The sequence below is a fragment of the Cupressus sempervirens genome, chromosome 1 (genome assembly GCF_028749045.1).
Source record: "Cupressus sempervirens isolate cs-2001-9-10 chromosome 1, ASM2874904v1, whole genome shotgun sequence".
NCBI lineage: Eukaryota > Viridiplantae > Streptophyta > Pinopsida > Cupressales > Cupressaceae > Cupressus > Cupressus sempervirens.
In genome coordinates this window covers 444,349,147-444,374,678 of record NC_143118.1, presented here as the reverse complement: position 1 = coordinate 444,374,678, position 25,532 = coordinate 444,349,147, and the positions used below count along the sequence as shown (strand labels likewise).

The 25,532-nt window shown below is 38.0% G+C and overlaps 1 protein-coding gene across 1 annotated transcript in view; it reads right to left on the bottom strand.

Annotated features, from left to right (window-relative positions):
* Window positions 1-25,532, bottom strand: part of LOC149578211 (phosphoglycerate mutase-like protein AT74H) — a 54,323-nt gene that overhangs the window by 4,710 nt on the left and 24,081 nt on the right. Inside the window, exons 2-3 of the mRNA XM_089827808.1 lie at window positions 18,381-18,500; window positions 17,859-18,072 (exon numbers count right to left, since the gene is read on the bottom strand). Of these exons, the coding sequence (XP_089683934.1) occupies window positions 17,859-18,072; window positions 18,381-18,500 (334 nt within the window). The remainder of the gene's footprint in view (window positions 1-17,858; window positions 18,073-18,380; window positions 18,501-25,532) is intronic.

Genomic DNA, 25,532 nt, shown 5'->3' with positions numbered 1-25,532 from the left:
TTTCCTGACTACCTCCGTTGTTAAGAGACCTGTTTGGCCCAAGTACTTCTCCACATGTGACTGCTCTGGTCTCCAATGATCTAGAGGAGGATGAGATTCCTTTACCCTCTTATCCCCTTGGGCAAAATGGCATTCTGGGTTGCCACTCTTCATCCCCCTTGGCTACCGATTGTCCATCGACAGTGTGGTGACTCTTGGTGCTTCTTTGGATATCCCTGGGATGTCCACTCTTGAAGTTAGCATAGTTGTTGGATCCACTACCAAACTTCCCTCTGTGGAAGTTTGAATTTGGTCCCCTCTCCTGGCAAGGTTCCATTGGACTCGAGGGATGTAGAGGGAGAATGGCAAACAATGAAGAAGAGAACAAGAAACAAGAAAGTGGATGTTGGCATGGAAACAAAGGTGGGAAGTATTACAATAATAGATAAGACGTCTATTATTAGTTAATGGTTATCTTGTAAATATCTTTAGCTTTAGTTTGCTTTCGTTTTTTGCTTTCTCTGGAATAGAATGTTTCTATTCTTTACGATCGTTTCCTAAGGAAACATCGTCTCTTCCTTTTGTATAAATTGACCTTTCGGTCTTTGTTATTAATAAGCAAGTATTTACCAATTACCTTGTAATCAGAGCTAAATACTTAAATTTTTTCGGAAAAATTTATAATTTCTTCTTGAAATTATTTGTTTAAATTTTTCCAAAATTATTTCAGCTAATTTCTCCAAAACCCACCTAGGGTTTTTCTGCTTGGAGAAATTCCCGAATTACGGGTCTGCAAATCGAGTGGAAATCGTGGCATTTTTTTGGAGACTCGCATTTTTGGGGTGAAAATCTCCATGTTTCTGTATCAAATCTTCATGCTCTTAGCCGTCTCAGTCTGTCATCGTGCTCTGGGAAGCAGATTCGACCTTTTTTCATGAAGAAATCTGAAGTTTTTTCAAGCTTTTTTCAGCTAGGGCCGTTTTTTTTCGAAACCCTAATTTTTTGGGTCGAAAAAATTTTTTGTTTGCAGATTCTTGGTGGGTTTTTCGAGAGCTCAACTGGGTTGTCGTCCGTTTTTCTGGGTGCCTCGATTTTTGTGCCTCAATTTTCAAGCCAGCGGATTCAGAAAACGACAACAAATTCCTTCTGGGTTTTTCGAGCTCTCTTTTGGGTCATTCTCTGATTCTTCTGGGTCTTCCATATTTTTGCCTTGAAGAACGTGCCTCCATAGATTTTCACAGTTTTTTATTGAAAAACGTGCCATGGCATCTCTGACAAATATTCTGCTCGAGCATAATTCCAAATTCAATGGTCGCAATTATGGAACCTGGAAGCAGCGCATCATCGCAATCTTTGAATATCGAAACACCGATCAACTTGTTCTGGGTGTTAAGCAGCGTCCGACTTCTCCGGGTCCTGATCAAGATACATGGGATCTGAACAATCGAGAGGCAGTAATGCTTCTCAAACTCTCCGTAGCTGATGACCAGCTTTCTCAGATTCCATCCGTCAAGACAGCGGCCGAAATCTGGACACATCTAAAAGGTCTTCATGAGACTTCCGACAAGAGCAGAGCCTTCTTTCTGAAAAACACTCTGTTTTCTATTGTCATGGATGAGCGCACCTCGCTCCAGGCACACCTGAATCGGATTCAGGAAATCCGTGATCAGTTACTTGCCATCGGTCGCAAGATGGAGGAAGAGGATATTGTGGTAATCACTCTTCGGAGTTTACCAAATTCCTATGAGCATTTTATCGAAACTCTCAACATCACATCTACTGGTGTTGATCTAAAGTTCACTGATCTCTGCACCCTACTACTTCAGCAAGATCGGTGGAAACAACAGTTCGGTAGCAGCTCCAGTTCCACCTCCATTGAGCAAGCCTTTGCTGCGAAATCCTTTCAGAAGGATAAGGGCAAGTTTCAGCAACCATCTCAGCAGAAGTCTTCTGCTCCAGCATCCGATGGTACCAAAAAGAAGAACATTCAATGCAACTATTGCCACAAGTATGGTCACATGAAGGTTGCATGTCGGAAACGCTTAGCTGCCCAGTCTAAGCAATCAGGTTCGCAACCCAAAGCGAACAATGCAGAGCACACTGAGCAGGTGGAATCTGCCTTTTACGCCTTCATGGCTAAAAGACCCGCAGATCATGTACAGTCATCTGCCTGGTACATTGATTCAGGTGCCTCTCGACATTTCACTCACCGCAGAGACTGGTTTACTGACTACCAGCCTTATTCAGATTATGTTATCTTTGGTGGTGGAGAAGAGTACACGGTTGTTGGTAAAGGCAACATTCAAATTCAGTCTGTTGGGAGGAAGCTCATATTCCTTGATGTGTACTACGTTCCAGGGATGGAACTAAATCTACTCTCGGTCAGTCAGTTGCTGCGACATTCTCCACACTTGGCAGTCACCTTCAGTTCACATCAGTGCACCATCACTGATCGGGCGACTAAGTCTACTATTGCAGTTGATCTTGAGGATCATGGTCTTTTCAGACTTACTGATTCTGGTGATTCTCAGGACTTAGCTATGGCTGCTCGGCGATCTTCCATCAGCTCACTTTGGCATCAACGATATGGGCACTTAAATGTGCATTATCTCTCACAACTTGCTCGGGATGAGCTTGTTCTTGGTTTGCCAGAGATTCAAACCCAACACCTTGGAGTTTGTGACGCATGTCAGGCTGGGAAGCAACATCGCACACCTTTCCCCAGTGGCGATTCTTGGCGAGCTTCTCAAATACTTCAGCTTGTTCATGCTGATATCTGCGGCCCTATGGCCACTCCTATTCTTGGGTACAAGTATTTTCTGTTGTTTGTAGATGATTTCAGTAGAAAAATGTGGGTGTATTTCCTTAAAAAGAAATCCGATGCATTTATTGTATTTCAGAAGTTTAAACTCTTAGTTGAAAAAGAGTCTGGGAAATCTATTATTACTCTTAGATCAGACAATGGGGGGGAATTTTGTTCTAATGTTTTCTCCAGCTTTTTGGATACACATGGCATCCAACGCCAGTTCACCACACCCCACACGCCACAACAGAACAGTGTAGTTGAACGTCGGAACAGGACAATCACCGAGATGGCTCGTTCCATGCTTGAACACAGACATGTTCCGAAGCGTTTTTGGGCAGAAGCAGTTAACACTGCAGTTTATCTGTTGAACCGGTCACCCACAGTGGCGGTCAAAGGTAAAACTCCGGAAGAGGCCTGGTCAGGTCGCAAGCCCAGAATCAGTCACCTGAAGGTTTTTGGCTCTCTTGCTTTTGTTTGGATCCCTGATGCTTCACGCACCAAGTTAGATGCCAAGAGTCAGAAACTGATGCTTGCTGGATATAGCAGTCTTCACAAAGCCTACCGCCTTATTGATGTTAAGACATCTCGTCTCATATACAGCCGCGATGTAGTCTTTGATGAGCAGCGAGGACCATTCATGCCTATTTCTCCTATTCCTGATCCAGCAGACCAGCCTATGCAAGTTCATGATTTGGGAGTTCGGCTTCCATTAGGTCCACCTGATGGGAGGGCTCCAGTAGCTCCTACAGCTCCAGTCCTACCAGTGATACCTGTACAGCCACCTCCGGCTTCTCCTGCAGGATCACCTCGTTTTGAAGATGCTTCACCTGAGTTTGATCCAGATTCTTCTGATCAGGATCCTGTTGATCAAGCATCTCCTAGTACTACTGTTGGTCATTCTCCTCTCCGGCCTAAGTGGTGGGCTAAGACACTTGCTGATCTTCATGATGATGAGCTCATTAATGGGAGAACTACTCGAAAAAAGAGCAAAACTATAGATTCTGTTAACTTTGCTCTTATGGCCAACATTCACAGTGTGTTTGAACCTCAAACATATTCCGAGGCTAAAGGAATTCCAGAGTGGGAACAAGCCATGCAATCTGAACACCAGAGCCTGCTGAAGAACAACACTTGGGTCCTTTCTGATCTTCCCCCAGGGAAGAAACCCATTAGCTGCAAATGGGTCTACAAAATCAAATACAAATCAGATGGTACTTTGGATAAGTACAAAGCTCGTTTAGTGGCAAAGGGCTTTTCTCAGCGTCAGGGCATTGATTATGAGGAGACCTTTGCTCCTACTGCAAAGATGAGCACCATCAGATTAGTCTTAGCCATGGCAGCACAGTTTGGCTGGAAGGTCCATCAGATGGACGTAAAGAGTGCTTTCCTGAATGGTGATCTCCATGAAGAGGTCTACGTGACGCAGCCTCCTGGTTTCAAGGTTGCTGGTAAAGACCATCAGGTTCTCAGATTGGTAAAAGCTCTCTATGGTTTGAAGCAGGCCCCTCGGGCATGGTACATCAAGATTGATACGTACCTCAGTGATCAAGGCTTCAAGAGGAGTTCTTCAAACTCAAATCTGTACATCAAGACTACTGACAATGACATCATCCTTCTGGTTATCTATGTGGATGATCTGATCATCACTGGCAGTTCGGCATCTTTGATTCAGGGAATCAAACAACACTTATGCCAGTCTTTTGATATGACTGACCTTGGGCTCATGCATTATTGCTTAGGTGTTGAAGTTTGGCAACAGTCTTCTGGTATATTCATCTCTCAGTCCAAATATGTCAGGGCCTTGTTAGACAAATTCCGAATGCAGGATTGCAAACCTGCATCTACACCTATGGAGAAAAGTCTCAAGTTATCAGCCAAGTCTGATTCTCCTTCCGTTGATGATACTATGTATAGGCAACTAGTAGGCAGCCTCATCTACCTATCTGCTACTAGGTCTGATATCAGCTTCGCAGTCAGCTATATTTCACGCTTTATGACAGCTCCTAAGGCTGATCATTGGATGGCAGCAAAGCGTGTGCTTCGTTATGTGAAGGGCACTTCTAATTATGGACTTCTGTATTCTCGGAGTTCTAATCCTAAACTTAGTGGGTTCACAGATTCAGATTGGGCAGGCTCTGTTGATGATAAAAAGTCAACATCTGGATATGTGTTTAGTTTGGGATCCGGTGCAGTCACATGGACCAGCAAGAAGCAGCAGGCAGTTTCTCTCTCTTCTACAGAAGCTGAATACAGAGGGACTGTTAAGGCAGGATGTGAAGCTGTCTGGCTTCGTCGGATGCTTGGGGATATGCAGATGTCACCAGCAGGACCGACTACTCTGTTTGTTGATAACGAAGGCGTTATCAAGTTAGCACGGAATCCAGTCTTCCATGAACGAACCAAGCATGTGGATGTTCATTGTCATTACATACGACAGCTGGTTGAAGACGGGACTATAGATCTGCAGTATGTTCCTACCACAAATCAGACTGCAGACATTCTCACCAAGCCTCTTGGTCCCGATAAGTTTGTCAAATTCAGAGGACAGCTTGGTGTGTTAGATAAATTAACCATTAAGGGAGGGTATTACAATAATAGATAAGACGTCTATTATTAGTTAATGGTTATCTTGTAAATATCTTTAGCTTTAGTTTGCTTTCGTTTTTTGCTTTCTCTGGAATAGAATGTTTCTATTCTTTACGATCGTTTCCTAAGGAAACATCGTCTCTTCCTTTTGTATAAATTGACCTTTCGGTCTCTGTTATTAATAAGCAAGTATTTACCAATTACCTCGTAATAGGAAGACCCTAAAAGAGGTCTAGAAGACAAAAAGTTATTGCAAGGGAAATTGTCAAAGGTCAACAGCTCACAGGGGACCTCAACCAAAAAGGTAAGAAATGTTTTTCCTCTTGAAATATTAGGGGCCTCAATAGCCCTCATAAACAATATGTTATGATACAGTATATTATGGATTACGAAATTGATTTCTTACTACTTCTGAAAGTTAAAATGTCTTATCCTTTTTTTGAGGAAATGGTGGGGAGATTATGACTAGGGGCTCATTTCTTGTATTCAGAAGCTATGGCGGCTTCTGGGTGAATTGTGAACCTAACCCGGGTGGACGGAGAGGTTGTTTCCTTTTCCCAAAACTATCTTCCAGCCTCCTTCAAGACCAACTGAAAACAATGGCACCTCTTCAATGTGTATGCCCCTAATACCCTTCTAGGTCGTCTGGGGCTATGGAGGGATATGGCCAACAATATTGCAGACAACCCGAATATTAAATTCATATTTGTCAGTGACTTCAACACCCCTTTATACCCATCAGAGAAATTATGGGGCTTGATGGATTACGATGATAGCATGACAGATCTAACTTAGTGAATAATATTAGGCTCCTTGATCTGGAGTTGATTGGCAACTCTTTCACATGGTCCAACAACAGAACATGTACCCACCTCATCCCTGTTAGACTGGACAACTTTTTAATTTCCTCCTTTTAGGACCTTGGCACCTCCTCCCTCTCTACGCTGCCAAGAACTACCTTCGACCATAATCCTTTGTTCCTCAAATGATTGAATAGATAGGGTTCAAGGCTTTCCCCCTTAAAGTATGAAATCAAGCGGTCCTCCCACTTGAGTTTCTGGGATATGGTGAAGGATTGGTAGTCTACCCTGGTTAAGGGTTATACTATGTGCCATATTGCGAAGAAACTTAAAATTATTAGAGAAGAGGTGAAAGGGTGGAGTAAAAACTATTTTGAAGATATCTTCAAGATTAAAAAAGACTTACATGGGAAACTTGAAAAGCTTCAGTAACAAATGGCGTTGAGTGACTTCACCTATGCATCGCACTTAGAGGAGGAAGATCAAAGGAATAAATGGCAAGAGCAATATGGCTAATGAAGAGGTTTCCTAGAAACAAAGATTCCGCATTCAATGGCTCAAGGAAAGGGATCATAACTCGTCCTTCTTTCACAAAACCGCCAACATTCATTAAAAAAAATGAACACAAGTAATTCCTTATAGATGTAAATGATGAGGAGGTCTCTGACCTAGGTAAACTTGGCCTACTAGCTTCAAACTACTTCTCTCAGTTGTTTACTAAGGATAATATTTGCAACTTGGTTCTCCAGGACCAACTCCTTACCTACCTCTCGTAGCCTAATACTATTTAGGATAACGACCTCCTCCTATCCAAAGTTACTGATGATGAGGTTAAGGTGGCAGCTTTTTCTGTGAATGCTTACAAGTCCCCAGGTCTACATGGCTTCTCCCAAGCCTTCTTCTAGGAATCATGGGACATTATTAGTTATGATGTTACTAGGACTACTAGGAACTTTGTTAGAACGAGTAAGCTCTTGAGATAGATGAATGATACTTACAGGTGTACTAGTCCCTAAACACAATGACCCAAAGTCTCTGAATGACTTTAAGCCCATAAGTTTATGTAATACCTTCTACAAAATCCTTATGAAGATTTTGGTTAACAGAATGAAACCTCTTCTGAATAATATTATCGGCCCAAACTAGAAGGCATTCTTCCCGAGAAGACAAATCCTTGATGCAGGCCATTACAACACATGAAATCATCCACTCTATCGACTGGTGTAAAGGAGTGGGCATGACATTCAAAATTGATATCTCTAAGGCTTATGATAAAGTTAATAAGGCTTTCCTTTATAAGATGTTGATTATGTTGGGCTTTAGTGAGGGTGTTGTCAACATAATACGGGAGTGTGTGGAAAAAATGTTCTCGGTTATGGTCAATGGAAAACTCGAGATCAAATTCTCCATTGGTAAAGGACTTAGACAGGGAGATCCTCTCTCCCCTTAACTTTTCATCATGGTAGCAGAGGTCTTAGGGTGCAATATGATGAACCTGGTTAGTTCGGGTTAAAATTTTGGCATAAAATCTGCTTCTACCATCTCCCCCCCCAACCCTTGCAGTAATTTGTGGACACCTTCTTCTTTAGCATCCCTTCCGCGATCGAGGCTAGATAATTAAAAAATCTCCTTACCCATTATGTTGTTTTGTGGCAATGTATCAATTATGAGGAGAAAAAAATTCTTCTTTAACACAGCCATGGACCTCCAATATAAAATTCTGAATATTTTGGACTGCCAGTTTGCCAACCTCCCCTCTACCTACTTGGGTCTGCAACTGACAATTAAAGATGTCAAGGCTGAGCTGTGGAACTCTATCCTAGAGCGGTCACAAAAGAAACTTATTGGGTGGAAAGATAAAGTTCTCGGTAGTGCTGGAAAATTACAGTTGCTTGCATTCACTCCTCAGGGTGCTCCTGTTTACTCTCTCTTTGTTTAAGATTACATCGTTGATGGCTAACAAACTGAAGAAGATCCAATGCACCTTTTTATGGTTGGTAATGAAGAAAAGAAGAGACTTCCTCTTGTTTTCTGGGACAAAGTTTGCTGTCCCAAAACCTGGGTAGCCTTGGAATTCATAAAATACCAGCATAAGGCCCTTATGACCCCTAGAAACTTGTCAATGAATCTGACGATCACTTGTTCCTCCATTGCCATTACTGTCAGGATGTGTGGAAAGTGGCTCTTGATTATTGGTCTTTATCTTGGGTCCAGGCTGAGAATATTATCAACTATTTTTCTTGTTGGAAGTCCCCTGTTAAAAAGTCAGGAAGCTAAAGTGGTGTGGAATTTTTCCCTTCCACATCTATGTTAGGGACTCTGGGAAGAGAGAAACAATGGAGCTTTTAGGAATATTGAAAGCCCTCCTTGGTTGGTTGGCAGGAAAATCCTTACTGTCATTAAAGAAAAATTATTTTCTTTCTATGGATCTACTAGCAATTTTAGTATTAATAGTCCCTTCATCTCCAAACAATCCCACAAACTCTTTTCCAGAAGGGAAAATGCTGTCTGGACTTCTCCTACTGGTTGGATTAAAGCCAACTTTGATGGCACAGCTAAAGACAACCTAGGTAAAGTTGGTTGTGGTGGAGCTCTAAGGGACTGTAATGGGAGGCTGATTGGTGCTACAGTAGTGCCCTTAGGTATCATTTCTAGTCACTTTGCTAAAGCTTATGGTGCCTACTATACTGTTCGGCTGGATGCTAAAGTTGGATGTATGAATTTATGGCTTGGAGGGGACTCACTCAATATTGTTAACATTTTGAATAATAAGGATAAAGCTTCATGGACTATTGAGCCCATTATTCATGAGATTAAAAATATCTTGAAAAGCTTTAATAATATTTTTATTTCCCATAACTTTAGGGAAACCAACCAAGTGGCAGACTGGCTTGCCAACATGGCTGTTTGCTCTGACAAAATTGCTATGTGGACAGATGGTACATGTCCTCATCTGGACCTAAAGGTGCTTATTAATTATGACATGACTAATGCTACAGTAAGGAGGATTTTGTTATGATTTTTCGCACTCATTTTTGTGCATCAGTAATAATACGATAAAGTTGCTAAGTTGGAATTTGTACTGTTTCATTATCACATCATTTATCTCACATAGATTATGGGTACTTTTTAGGGTTTCTTTCTTTCCACATAAGTTGTGGGCTTTGTTATTTCTTGTTTCCTCTGGCTTTCTTGTTTCATTCCTCAACTTTCTCTTTGAAGCTCTGCGGGAAATTTTAAACATGGGGGATAAGCTGAAGAAGCGAGTACCAGACAATTGTAAGCTATGGAAGGAGCAGCCTGTCTGAGAGCAGTTGAGCAAAGGTAATGTAACTTGTTATTTGGAGAGAATTAATGACTTTAAACCCCACATCACCGAAAAAAATTTCAAGGGTTAGAATGGGGATAAAGTTACTATGGGGTTACAGTGACAATTGATGTGGATTTCATATAGCTGAAATCACTGGGCTGCCAAGGAACAGGATGAATTTCTTTAAGCAAAAGATCTCAGAAACAGCTTTGAAGAAGTTTCCCAAGACAGAGAAGGAATAGAAAAAGCTGGAGAAAGTGGAAGACTTCTACAAATTGGATCAGATTAAGGAAATTTGGCCAAGAGGTATTGCACTGTATTAGTGCCTATTTTATTTTGGATGGCCACTTCTCTAGGGTTTATAATTATCATTTTGTGTTTCTCAATCACTTTCACTTTAAAATGAGGATTTATTTTCTTTTCTATTTGGCGAAATCCATGTTGCAGAGCTTCAATGCTCACCAAGAGAAAACTAGTAGGCCCATTTTACATGAAGGTCTCATCCTGTTATAAGCATTGTAAGGCTAGAACTCCAGAGGCCTTTGTTTTGGAGAAAGGTAGACCAAAGCTTGATGATAGCACTTTGGAGGTTGGTTCTGGGAAGAAGGGAAAGAAAGGGTCTGGGAAGAGCAAAAAGGTGGTCTCGGGTATGGAGACTGATTCTGGGGAAAGTTTGGATGAGAAGGTTGAGGAGAGGGGGAACTCTCATGGTGATCATGTGTTGGATAATCCTACTGACAGTAGGGGCATTGATTCTAAGAATGGTGACTATTCTGCGAGCATGTAGGAGATTTCTGCTATGAATAGTCAGAAGAAAAGCACAAGTTCGAGGAGTTTAACTGCCGCTAACGAGGATACTACTGCTGAGTTTTCCAATGCTGGTACTAATCAAGACAACGAAAATGAGAAGGCGTTACTGAGGAGAGCAAGAATGAAGGTAATGTTGATATTTTTTGTACTGATTTGGCTAAAAATAATGTGGATTTTGAGGAAACTCCTGTTTCTATGGATAAGGATAACGCCCATAATGAGAAGAAGGGTGTTTCTCCCATTGAAGGCGGTGTTAGTCAGATTGTTCAGGGGTTGTGCGAGGATAAGGAAAGTGTTGTGGAAAAAGAAAATAAGGATGTGTCAATGGAGGCTGAGGATCAAATTAATAATACTATCTCTGAAAATGAGGCTAATGATACAGTTACTAATGCCCTTTATTCTTTTCCCTCTGTTGGCACTAAAGCCCCTGACGTTGAAGAGAATGATGGGGTTGAGAAACACTGTGACCATGAAAACAAAGAGGAGATGAATACCATGGTTGAGGATTTAGGACTTCATGTTGATGATGAACTGGAGGGTAGGCTTGAGTGTCTCAACAAAGCTAAAATGAAAGCTGACAACTCTCTCGCATTGGACACCTGGATCTACAATGAGTTGAAGGCACTGAAGGAAAATGTTGTTGATATGCAAAGAATGCTGAACGATGAAGTTGCTAAAAGAAAGGATTTGGAAGCTAAAGTTGGCAATATTCTTGATAAGCTCTTAGAATATAAAGGTAAGCTCTGCCTGTTACATAAATCCAGTGAGCAGAGCATGCAAAATGTTACTTCCAATCTCCTAGAGGTTGCAGCTAAAGTGGGCAAAGGTTCTTCTAATGAAATCATGATTAAAGGCTCTCCAACAGTTGATATTCTGAGTGGTTGTCCGAGCAAATGCACTAGGGAAAATACAAGGAAGGCTACTCCTACTGCCACTGCTTCATCTGTGAAAGACACTATTGAGGAGGTTGTTGGTGTGGGAAAGAGTATGGCTAATGCAATTAAGGAACTGGTTTAGTGTCTTTCTTCCTCTATTGTCTTCTTGTGTTTTTTAGGGTCCTTCTGGTCTTCCGTGTTGGTTACTGGTCTTTGCTGTTGGTATTTTGTTTCTTCCAGCAGTTCTTTTGGTTTTCTATAGCCCTTATGGGGTTCTGGTCTTTAATGCTTTATTGTGTCGAGATGGTATACAGGGTTTCAAGTCCCCTTAGAAAGCCTATCCTTTTGCCTTTTGCTGGCTTTTGCTGGTTATAATGGTTTATTTTGAAAATATTTCGATATGATGCAAGGGGTTTCGGGTCCCCTCAAAACCTTTTTTTACCTTAATCCAAAATGTTAGCAATTGAGTTCCAAAGGGAATTGAATTGCTAAAGCCCAAGAATTTGACCCTCAAATTAAATGGACAAGCCCCGTATGAGTGAAAGTGCTATATCAAATTATAGCAAAGAGCAAATATTGCTCTCTACAAGACAAAAACTCGACATGAAAATTTGCATTTAGCTATTTACTCATACCATGTATGCATTGTACGCAAAAATAGTGCTTTATCCTGGTTGTAGAGAATATCCAAATCATTGGATGCAAAACCTATAACATTGAAGTTGCAAGATGCCAAATATGTTAATTAAAAAAATGCATTGTTCAACAGGGCCACTGATAGAACCTTGTGAGACATGTAGACCATGTTCAGTAGTGGAAACTTTTAGAGACTATTTGTGGTAAAGCTAAGTTGTTGGTTTGGATTCTAGTTCGGATGCGGGTTCGACATTCAGGTTCGAAATTTGATCATTTTTTTTATGGGCTGGGTTCGGATTCGTTTTGGGTTCGTCCGTATGATATATATATTGTAGCAAATGCATTCATACAACACTATGCTAATTTTGAAATAATTTAGCAAAATACACCAGCTATATATATTAATGATCTAGTTCAAAACACTCATCTCAAGGCTCAACCTGTAGGAGCTGATAGTACCATGAATAACTTTGAGATTGCTTCTCTGTTTGATTTATCAACTAATAATCAATATTATAGACAAAACATATTCAAAACAGCTACTTGCAAAAATCATGAACATATTCAAGAAAACATTTAAAAACTCAACCAAGATATTATCCTTTCAAGACAATATAAATGCAAATTGAAAATCTGGAACTCGTTGGTCGAATGACAGCTGATCTCACACATTGATGCTAAATATGGAATTAAGAATTCACATTGGACAACAACAAAGGCAACTGAAACTTATCATAAAGAAACATCTGAAAAACGAATCATGCCTCAAAACACATATTTTCTGTATGTGATTTTTGGTTTTTGTGATGCTATGTAGTTGCTAGCCTGTGTCACACTCACTGTGAGGACTTCGACAAGGAGACAGATGGCCCAGAATTCATTACCATATATATGACCTGTAGCAGCGTTAAAAACTTTAGCTTGTGTCACACTCACTGTGCATTCCAACTTTACCATATATATGTGTATTCCAACTTGCATCACATTTCACACAAGGACAGTAGCTGAAATGCTAAAAGCTTGGTGTGCAAACAAAAAAGACAATAAAATTAATCAATTCCACCCAAATTCTTCTTACAGTCAGTCAACGTCACCAAAAGTCTCCCTGGGTTCGATTGCATAAAAGAAAATTCGTTTAAAATACTCCTAAATTCGACCAGGATCCCTTTTGCTGAATGTGCAGCGACTTTACTAGTCAAACAGCGAATTTGACACAACTTCGAATCGAATTCGAATTTACAGCGAATCAACTTCCGAATTTGCCTATAGATGAGCGAATAAGGTAACTTAGTGGTAAAGCCTATGTTGACGTGTTTCAGCCCAACTAATAGCTTTCAAGTTACTCCAACAATGCACCACTGACCTATCTATGTAAAGATATCTATGATATCTATAAAAGTGAGAACTGTGCCAACTATTTAGGCATAAAGTTCCAGCTTTTCAAGTATTATCAGTGTCTACTGTCATTAAAAAGATTTTTCCATGTCTCATTTTTTGTTTGAGTTTTTACTTCTCTAATTCATTCTTTCTTTTGCATTTGGTTTCTCTCTCTTCATGTTTTCTATATCTATAGCCTAGTGGAGAATCGATGCTGGTTTTTATGTAACCTTTATGGGTGTGTGTGGCATGGACTGGTTTCTCTCTTAGTCAAATCAAACTAAGCACTCAGAAAGTGCAAGATGTTATCCAGAATTTTGCCCTGTAACATGTCTATAGGTGTTCCAAATTTTTCAGACTTTACTATTAGTAAAATTGAGTCAAAGACTCTTTGATTGTAGCATCTTTGATTTAATCTGCCCCTTGAAAATTCTAGAATTTGTTGGTAAAATGGGGAAAGGTGGAACTGTTTATAATTGGGTACAAGTTCTTAAACCAGCAATTTCTCTGATTTTACCCTTGTGTTTAGGTTTCCTCATACTCTCTACAAAGGTGTAGAACACGCATTAGATCTCAAGATTTCCCCTTATCTTTTGAAATGCTAAATTATCTTTAAAGTCAAGTAAACAAGAGATATTTCCTCCTCTAACCTCTATGCTAGTAACCTTGACTGTGCCAACATTCTATTCAACAAGTCATTGTATACAATCACATTGGAGTGCTCATATTTCTTTGCACTACTTACATGATGTACAAGATATGTACGAAGTTCTTATATATCTCCAACTATGTGTTAGTTTTGTCACTAAATTGTTTGTGTTCAATATCTATGCACCTTGAGCCTTTATGCTAACAAAGAATACACATCCAATATCCCCAGTGTTATCCCAAAGCAATTATTCCTTTGCTTTGTGTATCAATTTATGTGGACCTTCACAAGCTTCACTTACCAAAATAAATGAGCCATAAAACCTGTTACATCCCAATTTTTGACCTAATTTTAAATTTGCTCATAGCCGTTAGATTGAATGGATTTTTCTTTCATAATCATGTGAAGTAGGTAGTTATTTATACCCGTTGTATTAATTGTTTAATGAAGCTGGTTGTTATACATTATTTGTCATGTAATGTTTAGCAGTTGCTTGATTTTGGAATTATGGTTAAATGATTAAATTCTTTTAAATGTCAATATGAAAATTATTATGGAACTTGTTATTATCATGGAAATGTTGCACGGGTGATTGCAGGAGAAGATGAAAGGAGGAAGTATTGCTAAACGAGATCAACGGAATGGGATACTAGCTTAGTCCAATCATCAGGATGACAAGTATGACCTTAAATTGCCTTGGTAAGGACCTAGCGACTTGAACTTCAGGATACAATTGAAGGACCCGCATGAACTATTAAGAAAACATTGTAAATCATAAAATGATTTAATTAAAATATAATACGTACCTCAAAGGTTTTTTATTAACCTTTCCATCACATAATTATAATTAATATCTATGTACATACACATAGATATAAGAATAAAATGACACCATAATATTATTATTCCTTTATAATAGTATGATGTTACCCCATAATTATACCTACGTGCATGTAGATAGATATAAACCATAAATATTTTTCGATTTATAACCTTCAAATCTTTCTCCATCTTTTTTTATTTCATTTTTCTTATTTGAAAACGATTGTAACACTTGGCATTTTTATTTGGCATTCAAAAGCCAAAATATTTCTTTATGTTACAGCTTCTTGGAAGCCAATGAGACACATTACCCTTTTATTTAAGAAGTCGAGAGAGAGAGGTAGAAGACATCTATTTTCAAGCACCCGACATCTATTCTTCCAACAACCTAACTTCTATTTCTCCAAGCATCCGACTTATATATTTTTCCAGGCACATGACTTCTATTTCTCCAAGCATCCAACTTCCATCTACCACACAAAATCTCTGCAATACCATCTAATATATCTCTATCTTTTTTAGCATTGCCAATCTCTTCTCTATTTTGGATACTATTTTTCTTGCTTAAGACGTGACTGTAAATCACCTTGTGAATGCGCCTGGAGATCGTTCAGAGAAAGAACTGAATCATTAGTATTTGGCGGGGCTCCAAACATTTCCAAAATTATATCAGGTTATGTGGTCCATCAACCTCAAGAAATGTTATGAATTTTATTATCAGCTACTACTGTATACCGAACTCCTTAGCAATAGGCAGCTGTTGTATATTCATCATACTTAAGTATCATCAATTGACTCACTTAAGGAGTTGTTATCAAAATAATAGTACAGTATCCATGACATAGAATTGTATTTTATTTATGCCATTGATAATCAGAACCAAATGATATTTTCTGCAAGTCTTAAAGAACATATTCTTTCAAATCACAAATTGTGAAAAGCTGGAAACATATAATATTCATGATTCAGTTGAGAATCAACAGATAGAGCCGATTTCTCTAAGATTCCAAGCACCTAGGACTCATTGGCTGTATAGCCATGGAAAAGGTGAAGAGGTAAGATGGAATCTGCAATGACATGGAAGTGAGATCAGATATGATACAATAAAACTAAATACCTTTTATTTAATAGCTCATGCTTGTCCATATTGTTGTTCCCCTATTGTCAAGTCCAGCAGTCATGATCGAGTCATTGAACCCATCAGAAAAACCTTGGCCAAGGTCGTTTAAAGGCATGTTTGCCATCTAAGATCACTTGATGTCAGTGGTGCCAGTTATTCAGACATGTCCGTCCATAACTATGCAGACATTCTAAACACCAGAAAGCTCAGGTGGCTGGACTAAAAGTATCCCAAGCCCGATCCCGGGGTAGGGAGGGCTTTTCTAATTCAAGAGATTGTGTGAGGATAAGTATGGTCCGAGGTTGGGAGGTTAAGCTTAAGTTAATGCTTCTCCTCTTACCAAAAGTCGAGGCTTGCACAACCAACTAAAGACTCACCGGATAATACTTGTATGTTTCTTTTCTTCTTTTCATGTTAAGCATTTATTTTAATTGTATGTAGAAAAAGATAGTTAATTGTTATTCTAGTTATTACAAATGATCATTGATACAGTTATTTCAGTTAATCGTTATTATAGTTATAATTAAATTTAGTTAAATTGATCATTGATACAGTTATTTCGATTAATCTTTATTCTAGTTATTTCAATTGATCACTGATATAGTTATTTCAGTTGAACATGGTTATTTCAGTTAATAATTGGTAGTTAAAAACAGTTAATGTCCTACGAAAAGGAATTCAGTTATTTGTTTAATAATATGTTGGAAAAAACTCTTTATAAATCGTCTTTGTTTTGTTATGAAAAACCATTTGTTACAACACTCCACAAATTACAATTGTGCAGCATTCCTTGATTCCAGTGCCAACTACTTCTTCCACCAAAGTGCATAGTCATGCGATATATGAGTGATATCAGTTTCCTTCTGCCCTTGCCAAACCCTAGCACTCATAGCATTCATCTGCCATTTTCGTCTGCAATCGAATCAATTTTCTTTCATTTCAACTACTTTTTCCTTCCCAGCATTTGAATTTGCAATTTACACTCCATGACTGCAGTCAGTTTTCATCCCATTGCCGAATCTTCATGAGTTTTAAATCTTCATCCACCTCCCCATACTACACTACTTTAAGGCCATTCATAAAAAAGAGATTCTATCAGACACTAAAAAGATTTGGGATACACAAATTGGGCACATGCATAACATGGATTTATGGGAATGAATTGACATATAGAAACGAAGCCACTCATGCACAAAAGTATGGAGTAGAAATCTTACAGAAGGTGGTGGATGCCAACCACAAATTCAGAGTCCTGACTTGGTTCTTGCCTACTGAAAAAATACAATCTCCAATTAAGATAATCCATACACCCTCTACAGTACTTGCAACTCAGTTATCCTTTGAAGCCATGAAAAATTAGCTCAGGACTCTTTCCTATTGGGAAATCAATGCAATGCCTCCACAAAACATTCAGAAATATTATCCTACCAGGTGCTTTAACTTTAAAAAACAAAGATTGCCCCCAAGTGGGATCCATCATCAACCCTTAATTCACTATTTTAGTTTTAAAAAAATTGTATTCAAAAGAAATAAAATAGGTGAATTGAATCAAGTATCAACAATTTGAAGTTTGAGGCATGCATCTCTCATACAGAGATTGTCCACATTGTATAAACTCTTGGTTGAAATATAATCCTATTTTGTTCTGCAACTTCTGTAACGTCACTTTTGTTCAGTTTCTACTTACCATAAATTAAGATTCCCTTGATTAAAAACTTACATTTGATCATCAAATGTAATTGAAAATAAATACATTTATAAAACCTAATTGCTTATGCACACTCTCATACTAATTGTATCTCTACAGATTCATTTCCTATGCAAAGATTAGAAGTCTTGAACACTATATCAAACTATGAATGCAAATATTTTTCTGTACTTACAGTATCAGAATGACAATGGACAAATTAAAATAATGTAAAGTTCCATATCTACTAACTTGGTCATAAGTTGATCTAAATGGAGTTCAGTCATGTTCATTATCATATAACAAATGGTAAGCCATATCTCTTTATCTAGCTTAAAACTTATCTATCTTAAAATAACACTCAAACCAGTTACTAAACTGTGGGAAGAACTTATGCATACCTTCCACCTGAACCAGTCTGCATCACTAACATGCCAGCATTTCCAAAATTATGAAGGCGCTCAAATTGTTCAACAGTCCACTTGTACCATCTCATAAGAAAGACACGTAAAGTGAGCCCATGAGATACCAGAACCAAGTTCATAAATTTTGATCTCGCTCCAGGGGGTTGAAAACGACCGATGTCAATATCTGCTCTAAGTGTCTCTCTAAAACCTGTAAATAAAAATTATTTTCAACATCTTGCAAAGAAAACCTACAACTCAAAGTAGAAACTAAACTAGCATGTTCAGCATGATAAACGTAATTTAACACTTCATAATTGACAATCTAAGTGATTTAAGGATTGGATGATATGTCTCAACCCCACAACCTTCTTGATATTCAATCTTAGCTAGGTGAGCTTGAAGACACTATTGATGACTAATTGTACTTTTTTATGATTAACTCGTCACTAAAAAGTCAATGTGGAAATCATATAAGCAGTGCTGAGGCAAAGATGGCACCCACACAAGTGACACTACCTGTTATTCGGTCATACACATCTGCAGCAGATTCTCCATTGGGAAAACGATAAAAGAAGCGTCCAAAACGGAGGCGCGCAGCTTTTTCAATACGCATTTTCTCCCTATCTTGAAAATTTCCTGGCAAAAAACCAAAAACATTTGCATAAAAGATAGTCTTAAAAAGTAAACCTATATTATTAAGATGACTTTAAGACATATACACTTTTAAAGCAGAAATAGACAACCCGGGAGAAAAGGTATAACTGGCCATACCATATGAAGGTAGTTTTTATGAGAAAAACCAAATCAAGGGGGTGACGCATTGGAAAAACAAAATTTAGCGACCTCATTTTTTAATGGGAAAAGTAAAGAAGCAGCAAACACTGTCGCTCATTTGTTAAAATGCTGGATAACTAGGATATCACCCACATTTATTCGTGGAAGAGGCACTCTCCCTCCTTGTGGTTTGAGGGGGGGAGTTATACAATGATAGGTGGAATTGGTATTTGCCTCCATGATGTGCTTCCCTTTATGCATTATGGGCAATTAGAGTTGGCACCAGTATTGGGTTCCACTTTTCAACTAGGATTTCACGCACATTTGTTGGTGGAAGAGGCACTCTCCCTCCTCATGCTTTGAGGGGGGGACTTATACAATGATAGGTGGAATAGGTATTTTCCTTCATTATTTGCTTCCCTTTATGCATCAAGGGCAATTAGAGTTGGCACCAGTATCAGTTCCACTTTTCGACTAATAATATGGCATGACATTCTTTGTACATGTGCCACATGTTCTTGTGAAGTTGCACCATGGTGATTTTTCTTTGGCAGCCCATCAAAAAAGGGCCTTCTAAGTGTATCTTTTATTAGCATGGATATTCCATTTCTTAATTCATCAACACAAATTTTAAGAACTTGCTACCGTAAGTTGCTTGCTACTTTAGTAAAATTACTTAAGGAAAACAGCATTAATGTCCTCAAGCGAGTTGTTTAAATACTGAAATGCAAAAATAATTCCATGAACATGAGCCAAATGGAAACACATAAACAACATAGAGCCTCTTTAAGCCACTTTCTTCTTAAATTGTTTACAAGGCACTTCCTCCATGACCTCTGGAACTTTTTGTGTTACACTCTACTTCCTCAGGTTGGCTATGTTTTTACACTTAGTATGCTTACATCCCTTGTAGACTATAAACCCTGCCACAAATTTTTTGGGTCCATTACAGGTGGTTTCTTGGCCACTATTTGCTACCCATTATATATCAAAACCACTTAGATGATTTCCAATATCGATGTTCCTAAAAGTACCCAAACATGGATTAGGGTTAAGTAATGCAACAAATACCTTATGGTATTTAAATGTCTAACTTAATACAGTAAGTGTTGTTTTGATGGGAATTTTTCCTGAATGAGTTCCCCAGGGTAATATTCTAGTATATACTATATTATGCCATTATTTTTCTTCTGCACTTTCAGATGATGTTCACATTGCTTATCCTATAAAGCGTTAACAGCTAATTTTCTCCACCTAAGCATTACACTAAAAATGAAGCATTGCAAACAATAAAAGTTTCAATTGTCCTTACAGGTCCTCAGGTGGTCTGTTTATCAACAAAGTACAAAATTGTTTCAAGAGAAGCCCAACAATCTTTAAATCTGAAACATTTTGATCCCCACAATCTGCAATTTTATCTTATCTGGGACAATTTCGATAGCTTACAGAAACACCCCGAAAACTCAAACAGCACAATGACTATTTCAGCACTGGCTGGACTATTGTACCTATTTGGGCCCTAGCCAAAATATCCACCAAAGAATATCCTTTAAGCTAACTACTTCCTGTGTGTCTGGACTCTGGAGTATCTGGATCACTTAAATTGCATCTTTTCCATTTTGCTTTGTCAACTTTCTTACAACTTTGTTTCAGATGTTTGCTTGCAAAAATGAGTCCCAGAAGTGTCTTTAGGCTTGCCAGTCTTCAGAAGAGCCAATTAGTGACCACGTTTGTTGACTCAACAAACTTAAACTGGTCCATTTTGGAGCCCTATGGAAACTTTGACAATCAAATTTCTGTTGGGATTCCATGTGCTTGTTCCAGTTGCAGTTTTGCCTCCTGACATTGGGATCCCATGTGCTTGTTTCAGTTGAAGTTGCCACCCAAAGTTATTTATTCCTATCTTGGCTTTTGAACTTGTTTACAAGCTTGACACCATGCACATGTATTCTTTCTCCCAATGTTCTTGAAATAGATTGTTACCCTCAAGACATGTTTTCTTGACCCTAGCACAGCGATTCCCATTTTTTGTACTAATCATTAGATTTTAGTATAGAGAAGGTTACCTCTTTGATGGTCTCTATAAAATTTGCCGAAGTTTTTGTTAAGGCATCCTCAATTTTTAATAATAATTCTTGATTCTTTTCTTTGTTATTTTGATGACAATATGATCTTATGCCATCCTAAATAGTAGGCACCTAATGTGTACAATTTAACAGCTATTTTGTGCCCAATTCAGTGTATTTTCTATGGTAGGACCTCATATGGCACTTAATGGGTATCTAAATTCAAATATGGGTCTTCTATCTCCTTCAATCTTGTTTAAAATTGAGGTTGGCCCTTATTTCTAAGTGTACTCTATTTTTTCTCCAAACCCATCATTTTTTTCATCATCAAGGCCCTCTATCCCTATTTGTGGCCTTCGTGACCTGTTCTGACCTACGATTGAGTTGTACTCAAGATTCCTACACCTACCCTTGTTTCCCAACACCCTATCCAAACTTTGGCTCATTCTCCAAGGTACAGAATGTCATTGGCAACCACAACCATATTCAAGATTGTCAAGCACATCATTGTAATTAAAGTATTCCAGCAATCAAGCATTCAAGCTATCAAACACAAGGAAGCTAATCAAGTACAAGAGCCATCAAATCATCAAGTCCAAGCAATCAAGATCTAGCATTCTTCCAAGCATTAAAGGCCTATTATTCCACAGAGCTAGCTTCTTTCCCCATTGAAGGCCAAGAAAAATAAGTTTTCTATCAAGGAAGAGGATGCACATTCATCCGCTTCAATTCTAGTCTTTTCTTTCTTCTCAATTAAAAATTGTGGCAAATTACATCTATTACATGAGATTTTGTCTTTCATGCTTTCCTTTTGGGCAATGTTTAATCAAACCTATTGCACCAACATATTTGATTGCAATCAAAGAAGCATTTGCATTGTCGATGTATGATTTACTTCATTTTCTAGATCTAGCCTCTACTACATGGCAATGTGTTTTCCTGTATTCCATTTCATTTCAAGCTTGATTCCTAAACATGGGTTTGTCTAAGACAAACTCCTCCAACCAACCTTCTTCCACTTTTTTTTGCGTCCAGAGAATAGATTGCAAAGTCATAAAATGCAATTCGGAAAGATTGAGTATTGTCAGAGGACCACTGAAAAAATTCATCCAAAACCACCAAGTATAAAATGCCATTGGTGTCCTATACCCAAGTACAGAGCGACTTCCCACCCTATTCCCTGCATTTTCAGCTCAGATTTCACCCACAGGTCAGATCTATGCTCTGGTTTCCAATTTTGTGCATTTATGCTCTTTGTCAGTCTGTACCAGTCTGTTATTTCCAATTCTAGATTATCATCTACATTAAATATTTTTATCATTTCCACTTTTTCTACTTCCATCATTACATATTAAAGGAAGGATAATTTTCCCAATTTAACACTTGAGTCACCTCTTGAGCATATTGGGGGCATCCTCCTTCTAAATGTGCAATCATGAAATGGAGAGGTGATTTACCTATTTGCATTGTTTCCCTTTTCCTTGTGTATAGATACACGCCAATTTTTATATGGGAGAGCATTTTAGAAGAGAAAATTATTTTTTAATATTAGTAAAATATTGTTAAAGATATTTAAATCCAGTGGGTGAAGTCATCTCTCTACCATGTCAACATCAATTTTCCCTTCAAAAAGAGGGCTACAAAAATTTACCTCTAGAATGTTGGGGATCAAGGTTTCTCAACCTTTGTATTTTCTAGCATTGGTTGATTTATTAGAAGTATTTTGTTATGCCTACATTTGTATTTTCTCACACGTCCTATTTCGTCTTTTAGTGTGACCTAGCACAATAAATTCTTGTCACATTAGAACATGACATGGGAGGTGAGAAGGATGTTTTTGTCCCCGCATGAGTAGGTAGCATCTTATTCTATTGTTAACACACACACGCCCCATTGCAAACGGGGACCCCTCTCTTATTTTTCACTAGTTAGTTTTAGTTTGTTTAGTTTCCATAAATTTGGCAAATGTTTGACAATCTCTAGCCTTGGGATGAGAGAGTTTTCATATTGTCAAATTTTAGGAATTAGTTGAGTGAAACTGACAAAGAAAATCATGTGTAAGCATGTGAATCAAGGATGAAATTTATGAAATTGTGATAATAACTCGATACTTGGAGAAAATTTAAGGTAAGATTAAAAGAGAATTTCCAGGCTTGAGAAAAAAATAGAAGGAAAATTCTGAATTCCTTGGATAATTTTGAGCTTTTCAAAAGAATCCTTATCAAGTTCAATTTCCCCTTAAGAGTCCAAGTTCATGATGGAAATTCCATGATTTCACCAACAAGTGCAAGAAAATCCAAGATGCCGTTGAATTTCCCTTTTGAATTTTTGTGGCCAAGTTACATTGCATTTGAAAATCCTTGCCTAGATAACATTTCCCCCTTGAAAATAATTGACTAGACTGATTTACCCCTTGAAATCCTAAACTAGATCAATTTTCCACCTTGAAAACCTTGACTAGGGTGAATTCCACCAAAAAATCCAAGACACTAGCAAATTTCCACCAAGGATTCCTTATTGATATGAAATTGCCACTCAAGAAGCCTTATTGCTTTTGGTTATCCACCAAGAAATCCATAAGGAGGTCGATTTTGCACTCATCAATCCTTGAAGGCCTCAAATTTCCACTCACAAATCCATGAGAGCTCAATTTTCTTTAAGGAGCAAATGAAATTTTAAAAAGTAAAGAAAAATAAAAAATTTAAGGGAATTCCAAAATTTTAAAGCAAATGAAACTACTTATTTGAGGTATGAATTTCAAAATAGAAAATGGAAATCCTTAGACAAAAAGGAAATTTCAAACGTAAAATGAAAAAATGCAAGGTTTGAATGAACATATGCATCATTGAGTCCAAAACTCGTGCTCATCCGCCCATTGTCCAAGACTAGTCTTATCATCGACCCTCTTTTTCGGAACCGTGTCGCTCATCCACCCTCGTGTCTGGAACTTCTAGGATCAGCCAATATCACTACTGAAATTCCTAACTTGAGGGCCATATATGAGAGATCACAGGATATCATTTGATGCATTCAAACAATTTCCATGTGAATGCAAATTACAGCAGATTAAGGCAATCTTCCCAGCACAAATACGAATTAAATCAGATTCCAACTTTTCCAGCAGAAAGGCGAGTTGATTCGGATTCCAAATTTTCCAGCAGATAGACAAGTTAAATCAGATTCAAGGGCGATTTTCATCAAAATAAAGCAGATTTGGGCAAATTTCCCAGTAATCAAGAGGTGCAGAATTACATGAAGAGGGCAATTTATAACTTGAATTGAGGAAATTCTATCAGCAGATCAAGAATTTTCCTCATTTATATCAAGCATTGCAAAAGGTTTTCAAGGCAATTTCAAGATTCCTGCATATAAAATCAGATTTCCAATTTCCCAATTCCAAATCCTAAAATGTCAATCTAATCCATGATTGATGATTACAAATCTCACTCCCTTGAAGAATTGTTTGTCATGAAAATCATTTAAAGCTTTTGACAATTCTCTTGCATTCCATTTTCATTCATAGCTTTGATCTACAATGTTGTTCTTATTTACAGGAATTAATGTATAGAGTACTGACGAGTAATGGAGAAAGGGAGAATTTGCAATGTGAGAGAGAGATCAAATCATGCAAGGAACTCAATAGAGGAATCAAAAAGAAAAGTGAGACTGAGGACTAAGGAAACTAATGGTGAGCAAGGAGCAAGACTCAACAACATGAAGATCGACAATTTTAAGACATTAAAGGAAGAAGATAGCTTCAGAAGAGTCAGTCATGGTTAGAAACTCATTGGTGAAGATATAAGGAATGATACAATAAAAGACATATCAGGGATCACCTTGGATAAAGAAAAATGATGCCAAGTATCAAGAGAAAGTTACAATGATGTACACAGATATGAGGCATCTGCTCCTCTCAGCCAATCAAACAACATGTCCAAGTTCATCAAATCTGACTCATCAACCACTAGATGTGTGGAAGGCACTTCAATATTACAACCAATTTTCTCAATCGTTCATCCTTAAAAGGACGTGCATTCAAGGATTTGTAATTTTCCCATTGGTGGATATTAAATGTATGAGAGAACATATTCTAATGTGGTTGATCATCTAAAGTCAAAAGATGCATCAATGTTAAATAGCCTATAAAAAGGAAGAGGTGATACTTAGAGCTTATGAGGATTTCTGGCTTCTTCAAATTTCCCTTTTCCCAAAGGTAGAACTGTAACAAGACTTTGGTAACTTGAAATGCAATTCCCTTCATGTTTTTGGGCTATAAAGCCTATAAATCTAAGTTACTGGATATGTAGCTCAGACACTAGATGTGGATGCAGATTTGCTGCAGATACAGATGCCGATGTGGAAGGAAATAAACAATGTCTTTAGTTATACAATCCGCAGGCTTTAGTATTTTTTGGCATTACATTAATGATTAATCTCATTCATTGTATATTTTGTACGCCGTATGTACTGGGAGCAGGCACAGAGGCAGCTCCTGATGGTGGTTTATGAGATGCTTATTTCATTGGTTTGACTTCGACCAATACTATCTTTTAAAGCTCCTAATTCCACTGTATAGTCTCAACACTAAACTGCATAAATCTTATTCTGGCCCTGAAACAATAATTTCACCAACCATAGAAATCAGACTTTGTGATTGGCTGAATATTACTTTTCACAGTCAATTCAGTATAGCTTTCCACATAACAATGATCATTGATGTCAGCCACGAATAATATTATTTTGGAAAGTAAAGTATTAAGGACGATGTGTCATTAGATTTCTATTGATTAGAATAGTAAATTCATTAGTTAATATTTATGAAAAGATA